The 26,315-nt window shown below is 35.8% G+C and overlaps 1 protein-coding gene across 5 annotated transcripts in view; it reads right to left on the bottom strand.

Annotated features, from left to right (window-relative positions):
• Positions 1-26,315, bottom strand: part of LOC136030079 (uncharacterized) — a 142,793-nt gene that overhangs the window by 107,618 nt on the left and 8,860 nt on the right. The window contains exons 1-2 of one of the 5 annotated variants that reach the window (XM_065708733.1): positions 13,950-13,980; positions 4,815-5,122 (exon numbers count right to left, since the gene is read on the bottom strand). In XM_065708733.1, the coding sequence (XP_065564805.1) occupies positions 4,815-4,965 (151 nt within the window). In that variant the 5' untranslated portion in view covers positions 4,966-5,122; positions 13,950-13,980. Of the gene's footprint in view, positions 1-4,814; positions 5,123-13,949; positions 13,981-17,704; positions 17,940-26,315 lie in introns of those variants that run through there. The other 4 variants (XM_065708743.1, XM_065708761.1, XM_065708752.1 and 1 more) reach the window with 4 other exon arrangements.

A 26,315-nucleotide genomic window follows, 5' to 3' on the forward strand; every position in this document is an offset into this window, starting at 1 on the left:
TCAACAGAATCGAAAGCTTGCTCATAATCGATAAAACTAAGGACCAAAGGTGTTTGACATCGAAGGGACTTCTCAATTATTAACCTAAGAGTGTAAACATGGTCGGCACATCATCTACCTTTTCTAAAACCGCATTGTTCTTCCCTTAAAACTTTGTCTACAGCATGTCTCAGTCTAAAAAGTATCATATTACTCAGTAATTTGCTACCTACAGAGACCAGACTAATGCCTCGATAATTACGACACTCACTTTTGTCACTTTTCTTATACAGTGGTTTAATTACGGTTTTCCTAAAATCATTGGGTACTTCCCCTTTTTCAAAAATCATGTTCATAATCTTCAGTAGCTTATTCCTAACCTCAGAGCCACCATATTTAAGGAACTCATTAATCATACTATCAGCACCTGGGGCCTTATTATTTTTTAATCCTTCTAGTACTGTCGCTAATTCTTCCTCACTAAACAAATCTTCCTTCACATCCAAGGTATCACAAACTTTTTCATTTTCATCTATATCTTTTCCTGCAACTGTATCTCGGTTTAGCACATTCTCAAAATGTTCCACCCATCTTTCTTTAACTTTTTCCTTATCACTAATTGTGGCCCCATTTCTATCTTTAACTGGGACTAGTCCGGATTGGCTACTCCCTTTCAATTTATTAACATGCCAGTATAATATTTTACTATTATGCCGTCTAGCCGCATCTTCCAGATCCTCAGCAATTTTATCCATCGCCTCCATTTCACATCTCCTTAGTTCATATTTTAATGCTTTCTCCACTTTCTTTACATTCCTTTTGTTTTCATACGACCTATCACTCAGATAATTCTTATATAAACCCCTTCTACTCTCTATTAAACCTAAAGCTTTTTCACTAATATTCCTAGTTGCTGTCTTAGCACTCTTCCCTAGGACACCATCAGCAACTTCACAAATTGTTTTTCTGAAATTATTCCATCCATCTTCCACATTGTCAAATTTTAAACCCTCAAGTTTAGTACTCAACTGTTCCTGGAATTTTTTTCTCAAATTTTCATCCTGAAGTCTACCAACATCATAACTTTCCGGGAAGGAGTTACCCTTCCGAAATTTCAGCTTTAAATTAACCTTAGATACTACTAGATGGTGATCTTTACTTTTAACATCAATAACGGCCCTCCTATACACCCTAGTATCTTGTATTGATCCTGCTAGTCTTCTGTTTACAATAACATAATCAATAAGGTTTGCTGTCTTACCATCACGTGACTACCATGTCAACTTATGGGCCATTTTGTGACCAAACACCGTATTGGTTATAACTAGGTTGTTATACCTACAAAATTGCAAAAGCCTATAGCCATTACTGTTTTCTTTTCCTACACCAAATTTACCTAGGCTAGGATACCATCTATCCCTATTTCTACCAACCTGGGCATTAAAATCTCCTAGCAAAAAACACCATATTTCTACCTGGTACCCTGTCTATTTGCTCCTGTAACTGTAAGTAAAATTCATCTGAGTCACTAGTATCTCCATCAGTTGGTTCAATGGGGGCATATACTACTATAACTGATACCCTAAACTTTTTAGTCATAAAATGAGCAATTAGTATTCTATTATTAATACCTTCCCAGTCTAAACAAGACTTAGCAGCTTCCTTATTCATCATGAGCCCTACTCCCTGTCTATGTACCCCATCCTTCCTGCCTGAAGTTTTACGAATACAATACTTTTGGTAGCGCAGAAAAAACTATCAAGATTTCAATGATCTCTATTTGGATTTTGATGAATAATCAAACAGTTCGTGGTAAGAAACTGTAAGTAAGGAGCGACCCGGCTCAATATTAACCGAAACACTAAAAATCGGAATTTCGAAACCAATGGATATATGAAAAGAATTGGCTTATAATGCTGATTCCAAATTCCAAATATGAAAGTTTCATTAAGTTTAGTCGTACCCGTCAAAAGTTACGGGACTGAGAAAAACTATCTGATTTTGAAAAAAAGTGGGGAGACCCCCTAGAAGTCATAGAATTTTAATGAAAAACACATCATCAGATTCAACGTACCAAAGAACCCTACTGTAGAAGTTTCAAGTTCATATCTGCAATAATGTGGAATTTTGTATTTTTTTCTAAAAGAAAGATTTGATCCGTGTTTTTTTTTTCCAGGGGTGATCGTATCAACCCAGTTGGCCTTAAACGGCGGGAGATGGTTTATTCTAGTTCTAGTGCCCTGTTTAAGTAACCCAAAAAATCGGAGGGCAACTAGAACCTCTCCCACGCCACTGTTTTCCCAAAGTCGTCCGATCAAAGTTTTGAGATAGCTTTTTTGTCAAAATAGTTGAAAAGCCCAATAACTATGTCTTTTAATAGAAAACGATCCCCCCCAAAGCCCCTTGAGAAAGGTTTTTAAATTATAAGATTTGCCATTGGTTTTATTTTTTGTTGGTGAGTATGCACATATAATTCGGGTGGGACGGGAGGACGGATTTTCCTCTGGGAGAGTTTTCCATTGAGAGGGAAGTTTCCAGAGTTTGAACCTTTCAGGGGAAGTCTTACACTGGGTGAATTTGCCAGAATTCCTATACGAGAACTTTTGCTGCTCTACTTTTTTTCATATGTTATAATAATAAAGGGCAAATTACTTGAAACATATATTGCTTTCAGTAAAACGCATATAAAAACCACGCTATATTTCGAGCGCAAGGGGGAGAACTTTCCACTTCATATTTCGTTTTAATTAGATCAGAATATCAATTTTATTTTGGGTAAATTTTTAGTTTATTATTGGTTTTATTTTTTATTAAGTCTAATATCCGTCTAATATATTTTGGGGTTTTATTCTAATCTCTACTTTGATAATAACGGCGCAGACCAGAAATATTCCCAGAAATCGAGAGGGATTATATGTCGGTCTCTATCTCTATCCCCCCTTCCTTATAGCTAAGCTTGTATTTATCTGGAGACCCAATGAGAGTTAGGAGGCTTTGGCGTTAAAATACTCCCTTTGAGACATCTGCCCTCCTCCTTAAGGGTGACATAATCAGAGAATTCTACTGTAGAAGTTTAAAGCTCTCGTCTACAAACACTTTGAATTGTGTATTTAATTTCCAAAGAAAGAACACGGAAGGGTCCTAAAAGATCGAGAGAGGGCTCATTCGAAGAAAAGATAAAAGTTTAATTGCCCTTTTAAGTGACCAAACAAAATGGAGGAAAACTTAAGCCCTTCCCATGCCCCTTCTCCCCAAAGATGTCTGAATAATACTTTGTGACATCCATTTGGTTCATCATAACTAAAAGGCCCAAAAATTATTGCTCTGGGAATCACACGATCCCCCCCCCTATCACTTAGGGAAAGGGCAGTAGGTTTGCAATTTGTCCATTAGTTACAGATAATGTTTGTTATTGGGGAACATTTAGACATTTTTGGCGGGGGAGTTTTCTTCGGGGGGAGGGATTTCCTGAGGAAGAACTTTCAGTGTGAAGGAAATTTTCTGGGGGGAATTACCTGAATTTATAAACAGAATAATGTTAATTGTCTTTGGTTTTCTTTGGATGCAAAATTTCATATATGGAGATAATCTTACGAGGAAATTCTCCAGGGGAAATTTGCAGCGGGGATCCTATTGTCTGGCAGTATTTTTCCGTAGAAAATGTGGTTAATGTCCAAAAGGGTGAAATATCCTTAGAAGTATTCAACAAGAAATAAGCTTTCTTAATTTTCGCATTGGGGGGGTAATTCAAGAGCATCTTCCAGGAACATGATTTAGGATCTAAATTCGGTCCTGGTTTTGTTTTCTTGTTTGCTTAAACTATTAGTTGCTTATTTAGAATAAGGCGTTCTGTCCATTTTCGCTCGGAAAATACGAACATATTTTCTCAAGACTTTTTTCTATTGCGCCGATGAATGGAAAGCCTTGTCCTCCCGAAATGTTCGTATTTCTTCTAGCATTTTTGTAGGCCTTATAGAAACCTCTTTCTTGATTTTTTGGGGTGGGGGGGTTTGTATTCTTTGTTTATTTAATTCATTGCTTGCTGATTTGGAATAAGGATTTTTGTCCATTTTCACATTTCCGCTCAGAAAATGTAATGAACTGTTTGATTCTATAAATTTTTTCTTCAATTTTGTTCCTGAAAAAGGCTTGTTAGCCTAAGTTCTATCAAAATCAGACATATGATCAATTTGCTACCCCTTAGGATATCTGATCGACATTTCGAGGCACCCATTTTGTACTTACTTTGTGGCTGCTCAATTTTGCATGTAGGGAAATTTTCCATAGGGGGGACTATATTGGGGGATTTTCCAGGGAATTGTCCTGGGCTTATTTTTCCATAGAGGGAGGGAGCTCCTAGGGTAAGAATATTCCAGGTTGGAAATTTCTGGGGGAACTTTCCAAGGGGATTTTCCGTGGGTATTTTCTACAGGGGGAAGTTCCTGAGGGTAGGAGATTTTTCGCGTGGAATTTCTCGGAGGAAAATGCCTAGCACCGTTTCTGACCGTTTCTTCAATTCCTTGCCCCTTATCGCCTTACTCTTGATGATAGACTAGAACCCTTCTATTGTCCATCGAATTCGACAAAGTTCTCAAACCTGTTATTGCAAAACGCACTGCATAAAGAGAGACAAATAAAACAAACTCGAAAAACAAAGACAGAAAAGGAGCTAAGCCTAATTAAAAGCAAAAAGTTGAAACATAAGCATATACAGTACTTCTTCTTCATGCAAAAGGAGAGACACTATCTTCTAACCATGTTTGAGCTTTCTGTGATTAATGAAAATGCGATAAACATCCCAAAATAAATTTAATTTTCATAAAGGAATCAAATACCTTGAGGATGAATGCTGAAAGATCCATTGGAATATGACGTATCCAGAATAGAACACGGCATATACTGCCATGAAATCCAGGGATAATTTTGAATCAAGTTCATAGTTTGTCTCTGACTATCCTTCATAACTGAGCAGTCTTGGATTCTCATATACCATCGAAAACTTAATTATCCAAACTACTAAGAGTTTAAAGCAACTTTTTTTTGGAGGACATTCATGTGCTTTCTTGACAAAGTCTAAGCTGCTTTTGGAGCTCACAATACCTGTGCAAAAAGTCGTTCAATCGAATAGGCCTTTGGATCCAACCTTCAAATAATTGAAAACTTTAACCATGATGAAAGGAAAAAGGGGTTGATGACTCCAAAACAGGAGCCACCTCCATTCCAACGGATTTTACCGTTTATTTGATGTTTCCTACGGCGTCTTAAAAACCCGCTTCGGGATTATGCTTTCTCCAAGAAAAAAAATAGCCGAGAAAGATACCATCGGCAAAGGACACTTATCAGACAAGTATGTAGGAAGGAGAATTCCTTTGAGTTCACCTCCCCCCCCCAATGAAATCTTATGTTTTTATGGTGTCCATAATTTATTTTATTACCCATACAAGACGTATTTGTGATACTTTTATCCTTGATTTTCCCTCCCTCCTTCCCGCAAAAATAAAATCCAGAATGTCTGAAAAAAAAATCCTATTCAATGTTGAAGTGAACAACAGGTATTGATTCGTTGAGGCGAAAAATAAAATACCAAATATCTAAGATATTTCATCAGTTGACTCAGCCCCCAATGTATGTATATTAATTAATACAGTTTGATTAAAAAAATAATGGCACAGTAACTCAAAGGGATTCCTCCCAGCAAATTTGACTGACACTTGAATTTCGATCAGAAGAATTGAATGCGGTGTGAAGCTCAACATGTCCCAAAATCTTTGATAGTATCTGATTTCGATAGGATCTTACGATTCCGTATACTACATTTATACTGTGCTTCCGTCGAAGAAAACTTAACTCGCATCATCAAAACCTACTGATTTGTTAGACCAAACTCGGGAAAAACTGGTCAGGTGCTGTACCATCTGCTCCAGTACCTACTGTAACTTTGGACCTTATGGGGGAGACAGGTACCTTCACGCCCCCCTGGGTCCACTTCTATATAAAATCTAGAAGAGGTTCCCTTAATCTTCCTTGCTAAGCTATCTATAAAAAGGCAAATAATGCGATGCGGACACTATCTCACTTACATCCGACAAATTTTAAAGTATGCATGTCCTGTATGGGGCCCAAAGGTCAATAACACTATTTACCAAAGTGACCAGCTTGAGTCAATACAAAAAAGAGCAGTCTAAGTAATATTGTGCGATGCTTTTACAGAAAATAAGTTAGCATTATCCACTTTACAAATTCCCTCTCTTCAAGAGCGTCGTCTCAGTTTGATCCTTGAATTTGGCCAATATCTTCTCAGAAGTGATAAACACAGATCGATACTACCACCAGTTTTAGTGAAACATCGAAGTACTAGGTCGGAGAACATTGACAGATTAGTAGCACCTCCTTCACGTACAAATCGTTTTTCCAACTCATTCATCCCTTTCTTTGTATCAAAGTATAACAATTGTTGATTTGATCCTATTTGTCTGATTTTTTTGTCGTTTGATTCAATCCTTTTTTTTGTAAGCACAAGCGCCATTTAGTTTTATGACTACGAGAGATTGTGCAAATGGAACCAATTCAAAACCGATTCTATTCGGTTCTTAAGGGTTGCCTTGCTGTAGCAGCACAATATTTGTAGGCATGGACATATAATGAATCGGGAGTAATAGCTTTGAGACTTAGTGTACAGGATTTCGACTCTTGATGATAGAAGAGCATCATCTCGTTATGACCAAGCCCGGGATTGCACATTCATACTGGAGGTTCCATGGACTTCTTACTGCCCGGCTCTAAAACAGCTTAACTGCTTCGTGTGGACTTGATAAGATGCGTTATTCCCCATCCTACACTGGTTCTGGGAACATTTGTTTTCATGAGGCCGTAAAAACCTCAAAGACTTATAAAATGCGAAAATTGCTCCTACTACTAGTCAGTTTTTGAGCTAAGGAATTATTTTTGTACCAGCCCTGCCTCACCCCCAATACCTCCTCTGAGGTGATTAGTCCTCGGTAGATACAACTACCACGTAAAAGAAACCATAGGTATCTTTTTTGCTTCTTAATTAAAAGTTGTGAGCTCGGTCCATTCTTCTTACAAAAAAAGAAAATGTGCCAGAACCAGTATTATTAGAAACTTGACCGTGACTCTAAAATTCAAAACAGCAATCTTGTCAACTTGCTCATCCTTTTTACAGTTTTGGACGATAATTCCAAAAGAAAATAGCTGCAGAACCGAGAATTCTTATAATCTTGAACCTGACACTCAAAGTCAACACCAAATTCTCATGGAATTTTGATTTTTTGGCAAATGAACATATGCAGTTATTTTAATTTTTCTAGTATTTTTCATATTTCTTCATTTGTAACAAAGTTTCAAACAGAAGTAAATTTTAGCTTTTATTAATATGAATTTAAGAAACTTCTTCCACAAATTATATTTATTAAAGAAAACTAAAGAGCTCGGCCAAGCCAAAAATGAACAGTTATGAAGTTAAATAACCTTTCAAGCGTAAAAATACCAATAATCACCATCAATAAGTAAATGAAACTCAAAGCGAACAGAAATTACAATAAATAATGGAATAAAACTCAAAACAACCAATAGTAAGCATGAGTAGGATTTACAATCCCCATGCCTTCTCAAGACCAGAAAATAATTTGCACTTTACCGTAAAAGAATAACCGTGGATTGTCAGTTTAATATACATATACTGATATTTATTCCTTAAGGTTTTAATAATTTTTAATTTAATTAAAGTAAAAAAAAGTGAAAATATTTGAAACGTATTTTGTTTTCAGTAGAGTGCAAGTTATGTTCTAATCTTGAGAAGATGTGGGATATTGGTGGCATACACACCGGGCACCATTCATGGAATACTGCTGGTCCCCTTTTGGCAACCTGCATGCTGTAGAGAGTTTTTATTCAGTTCAGTATTCCCCTTGACATTCCTTGAAAATCTAACATTAATACTCTAAGCCTCAGTAATAGTAGTAGTTGTAACAGTGGCAGTAGTAGTACTAGTAGTAGAAGCATTAGTAGTAGCATAATCATAGTGCCCTTTTTGTTAGTACATCATTCTCCTCAATAAGCCCTAAAATTCTAACTTGATTTAACTCTAAGACTTTTACTTTATTCAACATCCCTCCGAAAATGCCCTGAAAGTGTCAACGTAATATTCTATACTGATCCTGATAAATTGCTGATGCCACATGTTGAAAACCTGCATGACACAAAGTATGTTTTGATTTAGTTCAATATCCTCCCCCCAGCATTTGCTACAATTTTCACCTTTATACCCTTACCCGTATTAGAAGCAGTAGACTAGTTCAATATCCCCCTAAACATTGTCTGAAAAGTTCACATTAATGCCCTTAGCCCCGGTAGTAGTGTAGACGTGGTAGCAATAGCAGTAGTATACAAATTGTGCCTTTTGGTTAATCAAACATCCCGCTCAACATGCCCTCAAAGTTTCGAATTGGTACTTTAAGTTTCTCCTGAGATCTTGCTGATAAGTCGTCGTGACACTGGTGGGGAGCAAGAGATAGTATCATAGTTGTGCCTATTAAAGCCCGAACCCCAGCCTAACCTTTGGGGAGCTAGGTTTTAATGCAGACTTAATGGTTTTAATGTGGAATTTCCAAGAACTGTTGAAGGGATGTTGGGCTAAATCAAAACACACTATGTGCATGCAGGTTGTCAAAAGGACATATAAGTAATATCCTAAGAACTGTTTGGGATATTAAGTTGAAACTTCCAGAGTATGTTGAGGGGAATATTGAAAAAAAGCAAAAGCTGCTGTTTGTATACTGCTTTGTATTTGCAATTATTGTTACTGCTAAAACTATGGATATTAGGGTGTAGCTTTCAGGAAATGTTTAGGGGATGTTGAACTAAATCAGAAACGGTTTGTATGCGTAGATTGTCAAAAGGGTGAATCAGCAATATCTCAGGAACGGCTTAGAGCATTAAATTGAAACTCTCAAGGTATGTTGAGGGGAAATTTGAACTAATCAAAAGGCACTATGTGCTTATTGCAATTACTACTACTACGATTTCCACTACTACTGAGGCTAATGGCATTAAGGTGAACCTTTCGGACAATGTTTAGGGGGAGTTTTAACGAAGTCAAACCACATTATGTATGCATTGAAAACGTCAAAAGGATACAAGATTTTAACATCTTAGGAATAGCAAAGGGTATTAAGTTGAGAGTTTCAGGACAGGTTGAGACCAATGTTGAACTAACCAAAAGGCACTATGTGCATTTTACCACTGTTGCTACTAATACTTCTGCTACGACTGTTACTTCTACTGAAGTTAAGGGTATTATGGCGTAACTGTCTGGAAATATTTAGCAAGAAGTTAAACTAAATGAAAACAAACAATTTGTATTGAGGTTGCCAAAAGAATGTATGAGAATTTATCAGGAACGGCTTAAAACATTAAGCTGAGACTTATCGGGAATGTTGAGAGGGATGTTGAACTAACCAAAAGACACTCAGTGCACACTGCTATTACTGCTACTGCTAAAACTGTCACTACGACCCAAAAGGGCGCATCAGTAACATCCCAGAAATTGGTCAGAGTATTAAGTGGAAACTTGAAAGTATGTTTGACGGATGTTGAACAAACCGAGAGGCCCTAAATGCACACAACTACTACTGCTACTACAAACGGTACTGCTTCCACTATTACTATAGAATTATTACTACGCTTACTACTACTACTACTACTACTACTACTACTACTACTACTACTACTACTACTACTACTACTACTACTACTACTGTTGCTACTACTACTTCTGAAGCTAATAGTATTAGGGTAAAACTTTCAAGAAATTCTGAGTGGGTTGTTTAATTGAATCGAAATACACTGTGTCGATGCATGTTACCAAAAGGGCGTAATAGCTATATCTCGTAGGCTTAGACTAAAATTATGAAACTTTCACTGTGTGTTGAGGGGGATGTTGAGCGAACCAAAAGGTACTATGTGCAAACTACTATTGCTACTTCTACCGCTACTACTAATACTACTACTAAGGTTAAGGGTTATAAGGAGAAATTTGCAGGAAATTTTAAGGGGGGTGTTGAACTAAATTGAAACATGCGGGCTTTTTTATATGTATGAAGGCTGTCAAAAGGGCGTATCAACAATATATCAGGAACATCTATGTGCATACTACCAGTACTACTAGTGGCAGTAGCATTACTTCTACTGCTATTACTGCTACTAATGCTAAGACTAACGGTGTTAATGTGTTAAGGGATTGTCAAGGGGGATTTCTAACTAAATTAAAATATATTATGTGCATGCAACTCATCAAAAAGGCGTATCAGCAATATCTTAGAAATGGTTTAAAGTTTTCGGTTGAATCTAGCAGGGCATGAGAAGGGGATATTGAACAAGACCTTAAAGGCAAAATTTGAATATTATTACAGCTACTACTACTAATACTATTACTGCTATCATTACTATTACTTCTAATGCTCTTACTATTACTTCTGCTACTACGGCTATTACTATTGCTAATGCCAAGGATTTAAAATTAAACTTTTGGGGAATTGTGAGGGATGTGATGAAGTATAGCAAAACACACTATGTGCATGAAAGTAGTCAAATTGGCATATCAGCAATATCTAAGAATATGCTTTGAGTTCTAACGTGAAGCATTCAGGGAATTTTGAGGGGAATGTTGGATTGAATCAAAACACACATTATACATACGGATTATCAAAGGGGTGCAGTAACCATATCCAAACACCAAACAACGCCCTATGGTATTAGGCTAAAATTTCGTGGCTTCTAATTTTACGGTCTTTTTTTCTGCTACTTCTACTGCTACTATTACTATTACTACTGAAATGAATCAAAATAGCTTAAGTGCAACTAGGTTGTCAAAATGGCATAGGTGGGATAACTTAGAATTGGAATATGGTATAAAGTAATATCAGCAATACTGCAAGAATGGCTGAGGGTTTTAGATTGAAACTTTTAGGGCTACTACTATAACTACTTCTGCTACTACTATTGAACTAAAACCAAAAGGTTTAAGTGACTATAGGTTGTCAAAATAGCATAGATACAATGTTTTGGGAACATAATGAAATGTCAGTTTAGTTTTCAGGGAAGTTGAGGGGTCTAAAACTAAATCAAAAAGTACTCTACGTGCCCAGATTCTCAAACGGCGTATATGCAATATTCTAGTGACAGTCAGGATTGTAAAGTGTATCCAAGTTTTTCATAGGGGTGCATTTGCGATATCCTTGAGACGGATAGAAGCATTAGTTCGAAACTTTCAGGGTATTTTGATGGAGGTGTTTGGTTAAATATGGATATTGAATGAGTGTATCTGCAATACAACTGAATTGGCTAAAGCCATCAGGGTGAAATTTTTCGGGAATGTTGGGGAATATAATGAAAAAATCAAAACAAATTACATGCATACGAGTCGACAATATCTCAGGTAAGGCTGAAGATATTAAATTGAACCTTTCAGGGCTACTACAGCCACTAATACTACTTCGACTGCCACTGCTACTGCTACTACCACAACTAAATGACACTCAGTGCACATCCAAGTACATCTAATTAAATAGACTGTGACTGGGCGCAAAACAAAATTTAGAGGTTTGTCTTTTCTTTAATCTGTAGTAAATCTAAAATTATTAAGAGCTTCAAGTATGAATATAAGCATAAATATAAACTGTCAATCCACGTTAATTTTTTTTTGTAATATTGGCTATGGTGGTCTTTTTTTCTTTTTTTATGAAAAATAAAAACACATAGCTTGAAATAAGGATTGTTTTCAATAAAGTACAAATTATGGTCCGATCTTTAAACGGCACTGTGGCGTCAGCCCTACTCCTTTTAGTTTCTGCTCATTTTGAGTTGGACTTGGTTGTTTATTGTAATTTCTGTTCGTTTTGGGTTTTATTTATTTATTGATGGTTGTTTATGGCAGTTTCAAATTGAAACATTATTTTACTTTATTTTTCCTAATCTTTGGTTCAATACATGTCTTTACTTTTCTTTTAAAAATATTATGTTTATCTTTATAAATGAGGAATAATTATATATTTATTGTATATTTAAGGAATTTTCTCGAAAACGGCTTCATGTTTTTTCGAGAAAATTGGTATCCTGGATGTTTTCGCCTAAAGAACGATCTAGATAGGTCAAAAGTTTGAAAAAATTTGTTAAGAGCCTCAGTTTTGGAGAAAAAAAAAATCATGTCCATGAGGTATTAATTTTTGCAATGAAGTTGTGTATTAGCAAAAAAGTCTGCATTCAAGTTACAATAATTTTTAAAATAAAATCAACTTTCTGCGAAAACTATATTCAGTTATTTTGTAAACTACAAAAATATTTATTGTGTCTAAGCAAAAATTTTAACGTTTTAATTCAACTAGAAAAATACCGGTAAATTTTTAAGTTACATTGGTTTTTTGTTAGATTTCATTTACTCGATACCTGATAAACTTACAGTTTAGAACGCAACCACTTACATAATATTAGTAGGAAGACTCAAAAAACGAAAATGTGCAATTATTACAAATGATGATTCCTAGAACCACCAACTGAACTATCAAACGTGATCATCAATTGTGGTAAGACCAATACGGGCGGCCAAAGCAAAGGGCACTGCTGAATTATCTGAAGCAATCAAAATGCAGTTAGAAGATATGCGACAGCGAGCATCAAAACGTGCCATAAATGAAAATGAAGAGCAAAGACTGCATACATCAGTATCGCGATGACGTCACATATCAACATAATTTTGAATTAAAGTTAAATGTTGAATTTTTGTTTTTAAATAAATGTTATTTTACCTTGGTTTTCAGTTCTGAATCTCCTAAAGCTATTATGCAAACTGCAAAAATATTGATAGTGTCTCGCCAAAAAGCATTATTTTTTAATTGAAACAATAGAAATACCTGAAAATTTTAAAAAAAAGTTTTATTTTCTATTAGGTTAAATCCACTTATAACACAAAAAGAGAGAGTAAGCTTACTAGCAAGTAAGCTTACAGAATTCAACTATGTATTGTATTGAAGTTTAAATCAAATACTTTTCCATTATAGTATAGAATTACAAGTTGTATGCTTAAGCATCAACTGATTGAATGGATAACTAAAGAACTGATTCAGAATATACAAAGCAAAAACGAACAAAAGAAAAGTCCTATCAACACTGTGACCAAATTTTATTACTGAATAAACCAGTACTCATCATAAAATTCAGTAAATTACCCCTCTACTATTAATACTCTTTTTATAAAACTGTTGCAGTGCTAAGTCAAGCCATACGAGGCCGTCACAATAGTGAACATAATCCAAACTAAAGCTGAAAACTGGAATTTACTAGCTTTCTTATTTAAATATTGCAAGAAAACTTATCACACAATACGCTTATTTTCACTCTCCCACATTATTTTGAAAAATGTAAGGTATGTTTTTTGCCATGACAAAGAAGATATCTCTATTGAATAACAGTTATTTTTATTACTCCCCCCTCCAAATTTTCCATTCTTTAAAAGGAAGGGGCTCTTCTGAATAATTCTATTCTTGGGGTTCAAATTGTTCCTAACCCCAGCTACATCTGTGGAATAAACATATTAATGCGATCTTCATTACACACTATAAATTTTCCAGTATGTATGTAGGAGTCATTATCCCTGCTAAGGCACAGGCCTTTTAAGTTGGTATATTGATGTAAAGAGATCTCTCTATCTCTCACACCGAGTCTAGAATGCTCTGACTAGATTTTGCCCTAACAATGATCCCTTCTCCGAAAGAACGAATTTTGCACAGTAGTCAATAGCAGAATGATGTTTGTCTGCCGATGTTACGGTGAAAGACCGAAATCTGGTAAATGTCGAGATTTACAGGTGAATGTCGACATTCTCCAATTTCCGTATTTCACGATAACACAGTCACAAATTTGTCAAAGTGAGCAATACGGATCAATCGAGGACTCACATCAAATATGGATTATAACTTCCTTTCTAGACTTGCTATATCCTGTCAAACACTGATCAGGAACTAACGGTTCTGAGTGAGGAAAGTCCAGGAGATATGGCGCCTCAAAGGAAAACCGCCGAGTCGCCGCAATTTAAATTATCATACGTTGACTGGGATTCAAATTCAGTTTATGCTCCACCGACAGTCCACGGCAATTAGTTAGCTTCTAGCTGGCTTTGCCCTAATCTTACAAACAAATCATCCATAGCCATTTATTGATATGATTCTTATTGGGTGATTACTATGGTGCTATTCACTACACCCTCTATCCTATATCCCTTTTCAGTCATCTAATAGTAAGTCTTTTTTCAACAATTGTCAAAACGATTTAAATGGGTGGAAATAGAAAACACAATGTTGGAAAATTTTGGAATATTCAACATACCTTACTATGCTAGTTTATCTCTAAAGGGGTTTTTTAGAAATAAAAAATAAATGTTTATTTATAACAAATATTAGCAGTCATGGATTCTGTTAAACTAGCCATAGAGGCTGTTGGACGCTCAGCATAAACAAAAACACTAATGTTTAAACATCCTCACTTGTCCATTGCTAAAGCTACTGCTTGTAGAGTACCTATTGAGAGTACTTTCTAATAAAACTACAGAGTGTCCAAGTTGCTTTTTAAGCATTTATAGGGGTTCCTTTAGAGGGCAAATCCATGTCAATATTTTGACCTTTTCCTGTAAAAAATAGTAAATTAACTATTGAAATATCTGGTCTTGGCAACATTCTGAAAAAATGTGAAAGAAAAATTTTGAATTATATTTTAACTAGTTTTCTTTGTCTACTTGAAAAAAAAAGGAAAATGGAGCGTTTAAAATGCTTCTTACATCTTAGCATTAAACCTTGCATTAATCCCATATTTCAAAATAAGTATTTTCAGAAATGAGCAGAAATAAATAAAACTAACCAAAGAGAAGGATTGAAAGAAATGAGTTGGACTTTTAAGTTTCGTGATTGGTTGTTATATGTCTGATTCGATTGGTACTGGTTATCAAAATCCAAGTGTCAACGAAACTTCGAAAATTATGTTTTATTATTACAAATGTTTTAACAAAGACGTCCAAATGTGCCCGACACAGGACTTCGGCTGATCAGGAGTTTATAGCGCATGCAAACTATGTTTGTGAGGAGGGAGAAGCCTTGCTCTAGCCTGCCACCAGACTTGGTTTGAATTTTACTTGGCTTGGTTTGAATCTGCTATATGCAATTCATGCAAAACTTTAGAACCACCCTTTACTACTTTTCCATGGACGGTAAGTCGATCCTATAGCTTGAAAAGGTAGAACTAGTGTATTAACTGTTACTTCTGGGTGAAGTTTGGTTGAAGTTTCATCGTGTATTCTGCTGATATCCTGGTGAAAAGAATTTAGGAGTCTCCACCCCAAGAAAGGGTGGATCGGGTTAGTCTTCATTTTCGGACAATTATCCTTAAGATCCGAAACCCGACAAATCTCCAGATATTTGTGCGCCTTCGGACTAGTGTTGGACGATATTCAATATCGATATTGGTATATCGGAGCAAATATCAATATCGAATATCGAAACGTAAATATTCTTCACTGAAAACAATATTATTCTTTTAACTATTTTCAGATTTTGCTATTTAGCGGTGAACTTCTGTCAGAAAAGATCAACATAGAAAATTGTTTCGGAAATGTTCGAGAAGAAGAACAACGATGTATTTTATCTATTGACTCATACATGCTGATACACAGCATACATACCTGTATCTAATGGCTAAATGACTTTCTAAAAGTTTTGATCGAACGATTTTTAGAAAAAAGGGCAGGGGAGGTGGCCTAGTTGCCCTCCAATTTTTGTTACTCAAAAAGACCACTAGAACTTTTGAGCTTATTTACGAACGTTTTTATTAGTAATAAATACACGTAACTTACAAATTAACTTACGTAACGAACTTCTATATTAGTATATTTTTATTACGTATATAATATGAGGGGCTTGTCCCCCTCAACAATGCCTCGCTCTTTACACTGAAGTTCAAATTTTTTTCCAGTTCTTTGAATCACAAAGGCTGTTTAATTAGAATAAATAGCTCTTTTGAAATTGCCAAAAACACTTCAACGTAAAGAGCAAGGAATTGAGGAGGGGACGAACCCCCTCATATACGTAATAATTTCTTTTCATTTTAAGTTTTAGATGTTGCTCCTTACCTTCAGTTGAATTTTTTTTTTAATTTCTCATTGTTTTTTTTTCAATAATGCTAGAAAATTCAGCACCCCCTTCATGGAAATTATCTTCATCCATGATAAATTTCTCCACGGAAAGATCCTCCCACGTAACAAAAAAAAAAAAACAAAAAAAACAACACATAAGCACCCATCCGTAGTCTTTCTTCTGGCAAAAATATAAAATTCTACGTTTTTACAGATAGGAGCTTGAAACCTCTACAGTAGGGTTCTCTGATACGCTAAATCTGACGGTGTGATTTCTATTACGATTATATAACTTTTAGGGGGTATTTCCCCTTTTTTGAAAGTTTCCTCAGGCTCGTAACTTGATGGGTAATACCAAAATTGATGAAACTTATATATTTAAAATCAGCATAAAACCCGATTCTTTTGATATATCTATTGGTATCAAAACTTCGTTTTTTAGAGTTCCGGTTACTATTGAGCCAGGTTGCTCCTTACTAAAGTGTGTTACTACGAACTGCTTGATTCAAAATATATGAAATTCATCGAGAACAAGCCTTTTTTTCGAATGAAAGTAATCTAAAGAGAATTCCTTGACAAAATTGTCCAGAAGAAAATTTATGGGTTGAATGTTCAGCAGGGACAGATTTACCGTGGCGGGGAGATTTTACACAGGCTGAATTTTCCATGGAGGAAATTCCTGGGGGGGGGGGGTTTCCCAAACAGGAAAGAGGTAGGTTTTCCGGCATTATTGTAAAATGATCAGAAATCAAATATAAAAAAAGTTTGTTGTTCAATTAAAACTAAGGACGGATATTGAAACTTAAAGCGAAATAAATCATACCGCATGTGAGGGGAGATACACTCTCCTCAGTGCCTCGCTCTATATGCTAAAGTTCGACTTTTTGTCCATATTCCTTAAGAACAACTGGTGAAACACAAGGGTATTTGAATTAGAATAAGAAGTTTTTTAAAATACTAAAAAAAAACATATACGAGGGGCATCCCCCTCAAATATGCAATAATTTCTGTTCGTCTTAACTTTTAATGCTGATCCTAACTTCCATTAAAGATATTAATTAGTGAAAGGCAGAACCAATTCTCAGGGGAAAATATAGATATGTTGTTGATTTTAAATATCCAAAACTAGCCAATAAGTTATCTTTCTTTATCCTGAGCCCAAGTAATTTCAAATCTGGATTTCTATGATATTAATTTATGTAATCGAAGTTCATTTTTATTGTTTGATTTTATATTATTCTAAGTTTTAAGAAAATTGTACAAAATAAGCTTTAAATACAATTTTTTACTGAGATTTTGCAAGATCAAGAGTTAATCTGAACGAAAAACTGATCAGAAATATGGAAATCGATAAATCGATTACCGAATATCGAAAGTAAAAATATCAATATATCGATATATCGTTTAATCAAGTTATCGGCCAACACAACTTCGGACAGAGAGCTGAATTGCGTAAGGTTTTGAAGTTTATTGCTTATAATTCACTGATGGCCTTACCAAAACTTGAAATTACTAAAGAAAGGATAAACTTACTTGACTGCAAAACTTCTGTTGAACTTTGGTCTCCATCTCTTGGATTCGGACAAATAGGCCTTGGAGGTAAAGCAGGAGGTGGTGACGCACTGATGAACCCTCCATCAGAATCATTGCTACAATCCTTTCCCATTCGAGTGGCTTCGTGTAATTCGAATTAAGCAGATAACTTCACCAAAACATTCTGGGTGGCCAAAACCTTAAATCTTGACATTGCGGTTAATGTTGGAAACAACTTGGTGAAAAAAAAAATCAAGCGTGAAAACATAACAAAGGCGCAATCACCGAGTGGAAGATAAACGGAGGACAAAACTAATATAGAGGAGATAAGAAAATATTTATTTTAAAAATCGATAAATGGCTAAAAATTCATAGTCAGATAGACAAATATATAACAATAAAATTGACTGAGAAGCGTGGATACGCATAGTTATAGCCTTTAGGGGAGGAAAATGGATTGTGACTGGACGTGGTATGGGGGGATACAAGAAGATGGACTTCATCTTTTACGTTTCATGTCTTAAGTTTACACTTTCTCTGAAAGGGAAGCTTTGGTATGATTTCAGGAGGGAGGCAGTTCCTTCCCCTTTTTCCTCACTGTGCGTGGACGTAATGACAAAGAAACAAGAGGTCTAATTAAGCATATTGAGAGAATTTACTTAAATAGCTTTGTTACAATTAGTTTATTCCAATATTTAGAAATTAAGTTTTCTCTTAGGCCTACCCTTTCGGTTTTAGCTTCAGCTAGTACGGCATCAATAACGTCAAGTCAAGATTCATTATATTTGAGCTTCAAATCGGGGAAAAGAAAACGAACAAAAAATAGGTAAACGGACAGTAAAAAATAAGTTGTAAAAAAAACATGAAAGGTACGCCCATGTATTAGGGAGTTCGGGGCTATTTTGTAACTTGAATTACAAGCATTTTCACTTATGATTCTGGAAGAAAATCGGAAAAAGTGTTATGCCAATTGGTAAATTTTAATGCTTGCTTATCGCTCGTTCGCTGGGAAGAAAAAAAGAAAACCAACCCGTGACATAATGAGTATCTGTGTGCCAAGTACCAACCCTTGTCTCTGCCACTTAGGTGAAACAAAATGGCTTACTTTTAGGAAATGGCTACAGGAGTTAAGCCTATCCTAAATTCCGAACAACCCTGTTTGTTACTTATTTCGTCTCATCTAATTATCTGAACAGGTGTATTTCAAAAATCTAAAGTAACTATGCCCATCCATAATGATAAAAGTAAAATGATATCCTCTTGGGAACGGAAATACAGATGTCATTTCTTTAAAATGTGGGAGGCAGGGGAGCAAACTAACAATATCCACTAAAATCCCTCCATTTTTATAAGAAGTGCCCAATTTCAAGGTTTTGCCATCCATCAAAATTCAAAGGAGGATGTAACGAGTAAATTACTGAATCCCTTTGTCTTTTTTGATTTTCTTTTGCATGGTCAATTGGGTGCTGTGATACAAATTTTCCTTAAATATCTTACCCAATTACAAAGCCTCTGTTATCAACGATTAGGCTGGGACGAAAGATAGTCTAAATAGACCCAAGGAAACGTGGACTTGTTATTTAGAATTTTACTTTTCTTTCTTAAAGGTGGGGGAGTAAATCAAGTGGATTAAAAGCCAGCAGGTGAGGACCGACCTGCAATTCAAAAGATTGCACGCAAGGTGTTTAAGCATGAAGCAGTTATGTTCCAGTTGGTTGGTTCAGAATAATACAACTATCTTGACAAGTAACCTCTTAAAAGGCTCATTTATTGTAAAAGTCGTTGGGCTAAAGAACGGTAAGTATTTTTAATATATCGAAGAATTAACAGTATGAGCATTTTTACATCCCCAGTTTTACGTCCCGAGGGCCACCGTTTCCAAACAAGATAACAGTAAAAAATGAGTACGTTTTAAAAACGTTTTAAAAACCTCGTGAAATACTTTTCGGAAAGTAGTAGCCTAATAGCAATAGTAAATCTATGTGGTTGGGTGTAAAGCCAATTTGATTATTTCCTTTATCAAACAGTTCGTGGTAACGAACTGTAGTAAGGAGCGATCCGGCTCAATAGTGACCAAAACTCTAAAAAATTGAATTTTGATATCAATAGCTACATCAAAAGAATCGCATTTTAATGCTGATTTTAAATATATAAGTTTCACCAAGTTTAGTCTTAGCCATCAAAAGTTTTGAGCCTGAGAAAATTTGCCTTGTTTAGGAAAATGGGGGGGGGGGGGGAACACCCCCTAAAAGTCGTAGGATCTTAATGAAAATGACACCATCAGATTCAGCGTATCAGAGAACCCTATTGTAGAGCTCCTATCTACAAAAATGTGGAATTTTGCATTTTTTGCCAGAAGACAAATCACGGCTGCGTGTTTATTTGTTTTTTTTTGTTTTTTTTTTTCCCAGGGGTCGTCGTATCGACCAAGTGGTCCTAGAATGTCGCAAGAGGGCTCATTCTAACGGAAATGCAAAGTTCTAGTGCCCTTTTTAAGTGACCAAAAAAATGGAGGGCATCTAGGCCCCCTCCCACGCTCATTTTTTTCCCAAAGTCAACGGATCAAAATTTTGAGATAGCCATTTTGTTCAGCATAGTCGAAAATCATAATAACTATGTATTTGCGGATGACTTACTCCCCCACAGTCCCTGGGGGAGGGGCTACAAGTTACAAACTTCAACCAGTGTTTACATATAATAATGGTTATTGGGAAGTGTACAGACGTTTTCAGGGGGATTTTTTTGGTTTTGAGGGTAGGGTTGAGGGAGGGGGCTATGTGGGAGGATCTTTCCTTGGAGAAATATGCCATGGGGGAAAAAATTCAATGAAAAGAGCGCAGGACGAATCTGGTCACTTTAGAAAAAAAACGTCAAATTCAGAGCTTAATATACAATGCTGGGTGTTCGGAGCCTCTCTATTATGGAGTATAATTTGAAAATAACACAACTATACGAGCGATAAAACATATATACCACAACTATAACTCAACTAACGAAAGAACTGCTAAGAGATAACACAACTATAAAGCGAAAACAGGTGAAAACTAACGGGAAAATAAACGAACTAAGAGGTGGAAGGGGCCCAGAGAAAAAATATAATCCCTTTTCAATTTTGAGCCTAACTTCCGCAAAGGAGTAATAATGTCAGAAGCCCCGAAATACCGAATTATTTTCTTTTCAAACAGTTCGTGGTAAAGAACTGTAGTAAGGGGCGACCCGGCTCAATAGTAAACGGAACTCTAAAAAACGGAATTTTGATGCTAAAAGATACATAAAAAGAATCGAATTTTCACGCTGATTCTAAATATATAAGTTTCAATTAATTTAGTCTTTGTCATCAAAAGTTACGAGCCTGAGAAAATTTGCCCTATTTTGGAAAAAAAGGGGGATACATCCCCTAAAAGTCATAGAATCTTAACGAAAATCACACTATCGTATTCGGCATATCAGAGAACTCTATAGCAAAAACTTCAAGCTCCTATCTAAAAAAATGTGGAATTTCATATTTTTTGCCAGAAGACAAATCACGGGTGCGTGTTTATTTGTTGTTGTTTTTTTTCTTTTCCCCAGGGGTCATAGTATCGACCAGGTGGTCTTAGAGTATCACAAGAGGGCTCATTTTTACAGAAATGAAAAGTTCTAGTGCCCTTTTTAAGTGATAAAAAAATTGGAGGGCAAATAGGCCCCCTCCCACGCTAATTTTTTCCAAAAGTCAACAGATTAAAATTTTAAGATAGCCATTTTGTTCCGCATAGTCGAAAACCATAATAACTATGTCTTTGGGAATGACTTACTCCCCCACAATCCCTGGAGGAGGGGCTGCAAGTTACAAACTTTGACCAGTGTTTACATATAGTAATGGTTATTGGGAAGTGTACAGACGTTTTCATGGGGAGTTTTTGGTTTGGGGGGTGGGGTTGATGGGAGAGGGCTTTGTGGGAGGATCTTTCCTTTGAGGAATATGTCATGGGGGAAGAAAAATTCAATGAAAAGGGCGCAGGAAATTTCTAGCATTACTATAAAAAAAAAACAATGAAAAAATAAACATGAAAACGTTTTTTCAAATGAAAGTAAGGAATAGCATTGAAATTTAAAACGAACAGAGATTATTACGCATATGAGGGGTTCTAACAATACTTTAGCATAAAGAGCGAGGTATTTAGTAGGAGATAAATACCTCGCTCTTTATGCTAAAATGTTTTTAGTAATTTTAAATATTTATTCTACGGCCTTTTTGATTCAGGGGTCATTCTTAAAGAATCGGGACAAAACTTACGATTTAGTGTAAAGAGCGAGGTATTAACGAGGGTACAAACCCCCTCGTACACATAATAAAAATATAAGAATTAAAGTTTGTTACGTAAGTTAATTCTTAAGTTACGTATATTTTTTACTAATAAAAACGTTCGTTGAAAATTAAAAGTTCTAGTAGCCTTTTTAAGTAACCGGAAAATTGGAGGGCAACTAGGCCTCCTTCTCCACCCCTTAAATTCTCAATATCGTCTGATTAAAACTAAGAGAAAGCCATTTAGCCAAAAAAAAAATTAATATACTAATTTCATTTCAATAATTTAGTTGCGGAGAGCCAAAATCAAACATGCATTAATTCAAAAACGTTCAGAAATTAAATAAAAAAACTAGTTTTTTTAACTGAAAGTAAGGAGCGACATTAAAACTTAAAACGAACAGAAATTACTCCGTATATGAAATGGGTTGTCCCCTCCGCAGTCCCTCGCTCTTTACGCTAAAGTTTGACTCTTTGCCACAATTCTACTTTTTAAAACAATTAAAAGCTTTAGCGTAAAGAGCGAGGGATTGCAGAGGGGACAATCCATTTCATATACGGAGTAATTTCTTTTCGTTTTAAGTTTTAATGTCGCTCCTTACTTTCAGTTAAAAAAACTAGTTTTTTTTTAATATTAGGAAGTAAAGGGTGCACTGACGTAACGTTTTAAACAGGAAAAGCCTTAGTTCATTAGCACATACTTAATCTAAAATTGGTTTCAAAATAAGAACTGTTCCTATTAACGCTCATTTTTAATCTATCTTGCTCTGCCTCTTTTGGGTGTTTTATTTAGACTTAACAATGTTAATAATGCCAGTTTTACTAAAAATAAATGCTGAAGAAGGTTTAAGATAATACAATCTCACATAACAAGCCTCAAGATTGCTTGGCATTGCGATTTCTTTCTTTTTTGAAAGCCAATTTTTACAAAAACTTTATTTATTTGCTTCAAAATACTGTCTTTTCAGTCCAAAAGGCAGCTTATCAATTCTACAAGCTAGAAATTGAAGCGTCTTCGAAAAAATTTTGGGTTTAATAAGGATTACTTTCCCAGTAGAAGTTTTCGGTAAATTATTTTTCATGGTTCTACAGGCTTTGGTGGTTCAAAGCAGGACGACAATTGTTACCGCTCGACAGGCTAAAGTAACCTTTATTCTTTTATACAATTACATTTTTGAAATTTGCCTTGTTTTTTTTTTAGGATGAAAAATATGTCAAAAAGCCTTGTAAAACCGAGAAAATGTTTATATTTTCATTGCAAATTTACATCATTCTCTAATAAACATCGAAGGAAAATTATAATTCTTGCTTAGTCAAAGGATAGAATCAGAAACTAATAAATCAGAGGTATAAATATTCGAAACCAGTTAAAGAAGCAGGCTTGATACAAAATCCGACGTTTCACAGTGAACATTAAGCATTACTACGGTTTGTATACTGGTTAAACCAGTATAATAATATTCTGGAACCATTGATGTTTTGAGCTGCTTTGATATTATTGATGCTTTTTTCTTCTTGTTTGATTATCTTAAGACATTAATTAATAATATCCACCCAATCCCAGGCTGTGTTGCGGCAGGGATTGAGCCCCAGGTGGCATATTACCTCACAGAAGTCAATCCACTGTGCTGAAGGGTTTTACGTTGAAGCATTTTAGATGTGCTCACTTCTAAAATCGTAACAAGCTCAAATAAGTTTAAAAAAAAAAATTCGTGGTTTTTGGCATGGTTATCTAGTAGTTTATATAAAAACTATCCAGCATAATGAGATTATATATGATAATGCCTACATTTACCTAACAGTTACGGCAAAGATTGTGTTCATCAAACTATACGTGATAATAAATGGTATGTAAGGAGTAACCCTTGTTGAAACAATACATAACCAATGCATGCAAAGGTTCTGGTTCCTCATGATTGAAGTCGATGGTCTTGAATTCTGTTTCTGAATTGGAGGTAGCCCGTATCGCGAATGCTCTTAAAGGATCATTCTCTTAAGGCTTCACCATCTTTAGCTCATCACGAACGATTCAAGGCCTATAGGAATATATTTAATTCTCTGTGTCGGAAGGCCAAGTCTCGTTTTATCATAGGAAATTTTCTGAATGTGGAAGGGATGTCAGGAAGACATGGTATTTAATTAATTCAGTTCTTAGACTTACTCCCCCTCTGCTTTCAGTTCCATCAATGTTGAAAATCGATGGTAAAACCGTCCAAGGAGATGTAGATGTTCAGCTAGAGCTTACCTCTTATTTTGCTAATATAGGAAAGGTAACTGCTTCCTCGGCAAGCTCAGCAACTTCTCGTTGCGATTTCAGAGCCTTTCTTGGACCCTTATATTTGAAGTCGATGGTCTTGAATTCTGTTTCTGAATTTGAGGTAGCTCGTATCGTGAATACTCTTAAAAGATCATCCTCTTCAGGACCAGACAAAATTCCTACAAGGGTTATCCGTGCCATTCTGCCTGCTATTCTGTCACCACTGACTAAGCTCGTCAATCTGTCTTTCGAGAAAGGTATTTTCCCTGAATCTCTCAAGCGAGCTAAGGTTATAGTACTCTATAATGTGGTTATCGGAGTGATCCTGCTAATTATAGGCCAATTTCTCTCCTATCTGTTTTCAGCAAAATTTTTGAGAAGGCTATGCTATCCAGGCTTATTAGTTTTCTGGATGCAAAGGATTTTTTGCATGATTTCCAGTTTGGATTCCGAGCGAGTCACTCTACGGAGCATGCTTGCGCAGCTTTATCGAATTTCATTCATTTGGCAATAGATTCTGGCCATATCCCGGCAGCTTTATTTTTGGATGTTCGTAAAGCTTTTGATTCCTTGACTCATCGGATTCTTCTTTGGAAACTATCACATATTGGTATAAGATCTAACGCTTATTCTTGGTTTTATTCATACCTTTCTGGTGGGCTTATTTCAACTGATCCGCTTTTCCGGAGCCCTTCTGAAGTATATTATGGCGTCCCACAGGGATCTGTTCTTGGTCCCATTTTATTTTTGATTTATGTTAATGATCTGATTTCAGCAGTAAAAAACACCAGGCCTCTGGCATGTTGCAAGCTGTGTCAGCCTAATGCTCAGTCGTGTTCCAATACTTCTTCTAATGAAGATTTTCTTGTTGCTTTTGCTGATGATACCACTCTTGGGACCCTTGGGAAAACGGAATGTGATATCAAGTCTAACCTTGTGGCTTTATTTGATAGAGTCATGTCATGGTTTAATGCCAATTACTTGGTCTTGAATGTTGGTAAATCACATTTTCTTATTTTTTCTCGAATTGGTGTAGCTTTCCCTCAGCTTACACACCTTCAGGTGTCACAAGGCTCCTTGTGTAGACCAGAGAATCGAGTGGTCCGGTTTCTTGGTATCCTGCTTGATGAGAACCTTTCATTCAGAAACCATGTAGCCATGATTAGGGTTAAGGCCTCACGGAGTTTGGGTATCATTCGAAAACTTAAGATATACATTTCCTGGATCTATTCTGAAACTTCTTTTTTTCTGTCTTGTCCAGTCATATGTTTCTTATTGCCCCATTGTATGGATGTCTACTTTTCCGTCTACGCTGCAGTCACTTTCCGTCATGTATAATAAAGCACGGCGTCTGGTTATGGACACCAACCGTTCTTCACCAACACAGCTCTTAAGTATACGGTCTATTTACATTATTTCTTGTGCTTCTTTTGTCTTTGATCAACTTCACGGCAATCTTCCTAAATCTCTTCGGAAAACTCCTATGTTTATTTCTGATTCAGCTCCATATAGCCTTCGTTCTTCAAATAATATCCACATTCCGCCTACCCCTACTGTTCGATCAGATTTCAATCCCCACATTGCTTGTCAACAGGTCTGGAATTCACTACCTTCTTCAGTGCAGAAACGCCACTCGTTTTGGACTTTTAAAAGGATTCTTAAGGATCATTTAATAAAGAATCAAATAGATTAATTTTTTTTTTCTCTTCTGAGGAGTTGATGGCCCCTGTGTTTTGTTAGTGGTGTGTGATTTTCCTCTCTGCACTTTGCTCCCAGGCCTCAGGTATATTCTGTATGTTTTTTGTTTTTTTCTTTCTTTTTTCTCCTTCTAGTTGTTGCTTATATTGTATCCCCCATAATATGTTGCCTGTAAACTGCTATATGTGATTGCCTATATTGAATTTATTGCTTGTATAATATTTTTTTTTTATCCCCCTTGTATCCCTGGCAATGGAGCCTTTCGAGGGGAATTATGTGTATTGTAATTCGATTTTGAATTGTATTTTGTATTGTCTTCTATTTAATATTAATAAACTTCTCTCTCTCTCTCTCCTCTCTCTCTCTCTCTC

Source organism: Artemia franciscana, chromosome 1 (assembly GCF_032884065.1).
Source record: "Artemia franciscana chromosome 1, ASM3288406v1, whole genome shotgun sequence".
NCBI classification, from domain to species: domain Eukaryota; kingdom Metazoa; phylum Arthropoda; class Branchiopoda; order Anostraca; family Artemiidae; genus Artemia; species Artemia franciscana.